This window comes from Arachis stenosperma, chromosome 7 (assembly GCF_014773155.1).
Source record: "Arachis stenosperma cultivar V10309 chromosome 7, arast.V10309.gnm1.PFL2, whole genome shotgun sequence".
Taxonomy (NCBI): Eukaryota; Viridiplantae; Streptophyta; class Magnoliopsida; order Fabales; family Fabaceae; genus Arachis; species Arachis stenosperma.
Window position 1 is genome coordinate 26295551 of NC_080383.1, and position 6618 is coordinate 26302168.

Here is a 6618-nt window from a genome sequence, read left to right on the forward strand (position 1 = left end):
TTTCCTTTGGCTTCATTGCTCCATGCTTCATCTAGCTTCATTATATTAACGCCAATTGCATTCTTGCTTTGGTGATTCATGTATTAATAATGCCTCGGCCATGCTTGCTTATTCACGCTCATTAATCAATATGCTCCGGTAAAGTTGTTAAAATCAACTTTTTGTAAAGATGGTTTTCATCTTGTGGTTGTTATTATTTTAAAAGCGTATCACTAAAAGTGTTGCTTTAAAGAAAAGTGTTACCCTTAATTGTTAACTTGGCTCTGATACCAATTTTCTTAATGCAAGTTTTTGAAATATTTTTCTTGGGTTGGGTTTGCACTATTAAAATCTTCTATTTCTTTTAACAACTTTTCTATTTCTCTTGATATGCATTCTATACAATTTTTACAGAATTGTTCTACTTCTTCTCTATTCCTTGTATAAACGTTACTATTTTGTAATCTTACTTCATAATATCTTTTTTGACTTTTCTGAAAATCTAAATCATTTTTTAATTCTTGTAGTGTTTGATTTGCTAAACCAGGCATTTTATATGCTTCTTAAATTATAGGATTTTGTAAAGGTGATAAAGGAACTTGTAATTCTTGTTCAGATTCAATTTGTATTTGTTCTAGGGGTTCAACCTGTAGAGGTTGCATTACTTGAATATTTTGAACATGTATTCTTGATTCAAAAGCTTGTAATGCAATCATATTTTGTATGTGGAGATAGTGCAGTCTACGAGCACGATAAATTTGTTTATTCTTCATATTTTCTTTTAGACTTTTGACTGATTTTTTAGTTTTAAAACGTTGTATTAATTTTCTTGTTTTAATTATCTTCCTATTTACCTTTTTGATCTCTGCTTCTAAATCTGAGGATTCAGCTGCCAAATTTCTTATTTTTATAGCTATAGCCATAATCCTTATTTTCATATTTCTTTTGATTGCTTTTAAAGAAATAAGATATTTTTGAAAATCTTTCATATCAAAATTTCCGCATCTTCTGCCATAGCTTTATTGTTATTTTCTAAAGATTCTATTATTTTTTCTAATTCTTCAACTTCTTTTTTTCAGATTATTATAAGATAATACTAAAGCTTCAAAAACTCTTTGATTTATTTCAGAAAACCTTAAATATTTCAAATGATTTTTTCTTTCAAAGAGTTCTTGTTTCTTATTTTGATAAGACACATATATTTCTTCTTTATTTATTGTCATAGCTTGTTTTTTAAGGTTTCATTTAGTGTTTCAATCTTTTTTGTCAAATCTCTTATTTCAGAATCTTTTTCATCGTTTTTTAAATGGGATAAGCTTAAAGGACTATTAATTTTAGATTCTCTTATTCGAAAACTAGAGGAACACGATTTTCTTGATGGTTCCCTTAATAATAAAACTGGTTTTTCAATAGGTTTGCGCCTTGGTGTTTCAGTTTTAACAACCTTCTGGAATAAATCATCAATATAAATTCCTTCTTTGTTTTTAAATTCTATACTATGATGACTATTGGTTAATGCATAGTTTATTGCATATGTAATTGAAAAAGGTTCGTCATTTTGTTCCATTAAACTTTGTCTATGAAACTTATAAGCTAAGCTTATAGATCTATCAAAATTCTTTGTTGATAAGGGGATAGCATATCCAATATGGGTATTAAATTTAACATTTACATTTGCCAAATTTCCATGAATAATTCCGATTATTTGATCTGTGGGATCAATAATTCTTTTATCACAAATTGCTAAACTTATTGGTGAATTAATTCCTTTCATATATGTTGATTTTACTAAAACTTGAATAGTACTAATATGAATCCATCCGATCTTAGATCTTTTTTGTTGATCTTTAATTTTCTTTATTTGTTCGTTTATTTGTTCTTCATCTATTAGAGCTATTTCAAGTTCTCCATTAGCAGATTCTATTTTTACAGGTGCTTCAAACTGCATTTTTCCATAATATATTATGTTCTTTCTATTAAAAATTTCTTTTAAGAAGCTTTGTTTAAAATTCTCATTTGCCTTGAGATCTAGTTCTGATTTTAAAATAGCTTGTTTTTCATTATCAAGTAAAGCAGTTATTTTATAATAATCAGATTCTTCAGTTATTTCCAAATCTTCTAAGTAATTCATAATATAAAAAGATTGAGATGAAGATGTACCTTTCTGGAGATGAACTTTTATTTAATGTTATTTTACAATAGGTGTTTTTCTCCAGAGGGGAGATTCTACAATTTAACTCCAGAGGGGAGTTTCTTAGAATTATTTTTCTAATGGATCAGACTCCAGAATCGCCTCAGCTACTTCCTCTTCGCCCTCCTGGCCTGTGAGTACTCTAAGCTTTCTGCTTTCTGATTTCTGATACCCTCACAAATGACTTAGCACTCTATTTATAATGGTTGGGTCTGATGGACAAATCCCATCCTTACCCTTCTTGTGACGTCATTGTATGCGTCACTGAGCACTAAGTTTGCACCAACTACATTATTGGTGCTTTTGTGACGAAAGCTCTTACGTCATTCCACAATAATGTTGATGGATGACTCAGATGTCTCATCCTCTTCTTTTCCCACGTGGGTGGGGTCTACGGCATTGTTGCTTTCTTCAGACATTTCTGAGGTGCACAGCTGGCACCTATGGTCTTCTTTGTCTTTTAGTAAATGGCATAGATTCCTCCTTATCCCGTCAGGAAGCTTTTCCAGTAATCCAGAAAAGTTGTAAAATGCTGATTCAAAATCCACTAGGAGTCTCATCTCTCTTGATTCAATTTGGTTTTTCTTACTAGAAACAATTAGAGTGTTTCTGCTTTTGTAGTTTATTCTTGTTCTGGATTCTTTGTTTATTTTTTGGGCTCTCTCGAAGACTCTTGCCAATGTGCTGGCCAATCTTCCTTCGTTGCTATAAATTGATAGATCTTGAACTTGTTCTATTGGTTGAAAGTCTCCTGGGAAGACTGACATGAAAACTACTTGAAATGCTGGGATCAAACATTCTCCTTCTTCATTGAAGATTGGCTGACTACTTGTAAATTTTAGGGATATATCCCTTGGTTCTCTTGCATCAATCATATTTTTAAATTTTTTCACTGCATCTATAAAACCTGCAGGGAATTCTTTAATGATATTTAAATTGTCAAAAATTAGGATTGTATCAATTAATCCGTATTGGAAAAACTGATATGTATCAGAGGGTGAAGCCTCTGGGAAGATTACCAGCTTTGTTAGTTGTTCTTTGTTAATGGGATAATATCCCAATATTGCTCTTTTCTCTAGAGTCCAGTTTAGAACCAGATTTAAGGTTTCTCTACAGTTTGATTTGCAGACCCTTTTCTTGTCATTTATTTCGGCCCTTGTGGGAATATTTTTCAGCATTCCTGTTCGAACTTGGACTGGAGTTCTTTGGGCTTGAGCTGGAGCTTTTTCAGCTCTTTTTAGAAATTGCTCTGGGTGGAGCACTTCATATTCTTTGAGGGATTCTTTTGCTTCTTCTATTGTCAAAAATCCTCCTTTGTGAATAGTTTTGGGCTGGTGGGTAAATGGGGCTGCTTTAGCCCAATCGTCGTAAACTCCTTTCATTGGGCCATTATAGATGACATAATATTTTTTGTCCTGAGTTGATTTTTTAACTATTTCTGCCAGAGTTTTATTTTCAGAGATTTTTTCAGAAAAAATTAGTTTTGGTTTTGGGTGGTCCACCACGCTTAGCTGGCTGAACTCTGATGGTGTTGTCAACATTGGTATTGGAGTTGGTAATGTTTCTTGTTGGGTTACTTTCATAGCTTCCATGGCCTTCTTGATGGATTGAATTTGAGCTCTTAGCTGCTGACAGTGATTGCACCTTTCAATCTCTTGTTCAAGCTTCTGGATTTCTTGATTCATTGTGTTGACAATGAACTCCATTCTCTTGTCAATGTATCTGCAATAATATTTTTATTTCCTTTAATGTACTCGATTTTTATCGGGTATTGTAATAAAAACATTTGCCATCTTACCAGACGTCCCTGATTATAATCAGCTTGTAAATTATATCTAATAAAACCTGTTAAATAACTTGAGTCTGTTCGTAATGTAAATTCCTTGGGAAGTAGATCAATCCTCCATTTCTTAATAGTTTTTATTGCTGCTAGAGTTTCTTTTTCATGGGTAGTATACCTCTGTTCTGTTGGTGTAAATGTTCCAGAGATATATCTGCATAGTAATTCCTTTGAGGAATGTTTAGAATCTAGTGATTCTTTTTCTTTGTTCAAGCTTCTTTCAGCTTTTTTAGCTTTTAGACAGCCTGACCAGGTTTTGTCTGAAGCATCTGTTTCTACTATTAAATAGTCATTTTCTTCTGGAATATAAAGTTCTGGAAGATTTTTACAAAGTTCTTTAATTTTTTGAATCTGCAGGCTATCCTTTTCTTCCCATTTCCAAATCTTTTTTATACTTATTTTTGAAAATAAGTTTTTAGTATAGTCTGTTATATTTCTTAAAAATCCTTGATCAGAAATATAATTTATGCATCCTAAAAATCTTTGTAATTGTTTTCTATCTTCCATTTTATCAGGAAATAAATCTACTTTTTCTAAAACATTTGGTTGAAGCTTTAACTTCCCTTCAGTAGATAGAATTAATCCGAGAAATTCTATTTCTTGCTTTGCTATTTTAGCTTTCTTTTTACTAAGGACTAAACCTTTTTCCTTACATCTTTCTAAGACAATTAGTAATTTTTGAAGATAATCTTCTTTATCTTGTTTTGTAAAGATTAATATATCATCAATGTAAACTAGAACAAATTCATTTAGATCTTTTAAATTTTCTTCCATAAATCTCTGATAAATACCTGGAGCTTGTTTTAGTCCAAATGGTAGGACATTCCATTCGTAGAGTAATACTCCTGTTGATTCTTTTGTTGGACAAGTAAAAGCAGTTAATTTCTTCGTTTCCTCGTCTAAACGAAGTTGCCAATATCCTGATTTTGCATCGAGCGATGAAAACCAAGTTGCCCCTTTAATTTTTTCTAGAATGGAATCCTTTCTTGGGAGCTTATGAGCATCACCTATGGTTGCTTCATTCATTTTTTTATAATTAATAACCATTCTTCGTTTTCCTCTTTTAATTTCGTTATTGTTTTCAACATAGAAGGCTGGGGCCGCATGAGGACTTTTACTTAATCTTATAATTCCTTTATCCAAAAGATCCTTACATTCAGATGAAAAATCTTCCTTATCTCTAGCTGAATAGGGAATTCTGTTTGGAACATTTATTTCCCTTGTAGAAACTTTTAGTTTAATGCTTATTAATTCTCTGTTTGTATTTTTAATATCTAAAGGATTTTCAGCACAAACTTCATTTAAAAGTTCTTCTATTTTAATTTCAAGGTCATTTTTTGGAATTTTTATCTGGAAATATAGGTTCAAATAACATTCTTCTAATATTGAAAATATTTTGAATTTTAAAATTTCGTTTATAGTAGTAGTTGGAATTTTTATTAATTTTGCCCTTTGATTTAAAGAGGAATCATATGGGGCTTTTAGGACTATATATGTTAATTCTTGGATAAAAGGGTGATATAGTTTTAGGACATTATTTCCTATAATTAAATCTATTCCAGATTCTAATTTATATATAGATGGAACAATAAATCTGTAATTTTGAATGAAGACTTCAACCATTTCTGCTTTTAAATTAATTTTGTGTATAGATTTATCGGCTATTCTAATTCTTAATGGATTTTCTAACTTTTTCCAGTTAAGTCTTATATTTGAACTTGCAAAACATTTTGTTGCCCCTGTATCTATGAAGGCATTAATAAATTTTTCTGTAATTTTTACAGTAATAAACGTAGCGCTATTACTCAGTTCCTGAGTTTGTTTCTGAGTCTGTTTCTGAGACATATTCAAAAATATATTTTAGTTCATCATCAGATTCTTCTAAAGGTTCCATAAAACAAGTTTTTGCAACTTCCAGTTGTTTAATTAGGTCTTTTTTATCCGTCTTTTTTGGACATTTATTTGCATAATGTCCTTCTTCTTGACAATACCAGCATTTACAGTTTTCTTTTTTATTTGGGCAATAGTTCTTTTGTCTTTTATTGATACTTCTTTCCCTAAAATATCTCTTTTTTCTCCAATTTGGATAATATTTTCTTTTTCTAAAATGATATTTTCTTTTTCTTTGTATATTTTTATAAGGATGGTATTTCCGAATATTTTTATTAGAACCATATTTTTGAGGAATATCCTCATTATCTTGACAACAAATTCTAATTATATTATTAAATCTTTTTTGAGTAGCTTCTTGCATACAGCGTTCTTTTATTTCCTCTCTTATTGCAGATGTTGTTCCACCGAAATTATTTTCAATAGTTTTATTATTTATTTCTCTTATAAATCTTCCCATAATAATTTCATTAGCAGGATATGGAAGTTTTGTGATATACATGTTAAGATAATGATTTTTATCTTCTTCTTTTAATTTATAATAATATATTCTATATTCACAAATATAGGATTCTATATAGCAAAGATCGAATATCTGAATATTGGCCAAATGATTTTTTGCTTCTAAATACTCTTTTTCGGAAATTTCTTGTCTATGATTTATGACATTTTTTTCAAAAAATTCTTTGTATAGAACCCTCATTATGTGTGCTATTTT

The 6618-nt window shown here is 30.3% G+C and overlaps 1 protein-coding gene across 1 annotated transcript; it reads right to left on the reverse strand.

The window, feature by feature from the left end:
- Positions 1 to 2493: 2493 nt before the first annotated feature.
- Positions 2494 to 3876, reverse strand: LOC130939603 (uncharacterized). Its single transcript, XM_057867696.1, has one exon. It carries the CDS (start codon positions 3874 to 3876, stop codon positions 2494 to 2496), a length of 1383 nt encoding a protein of 460 aa, XP_057723679.1.
- Positions 3877 to 6618: the final 2742 nt, after the last annotated feature.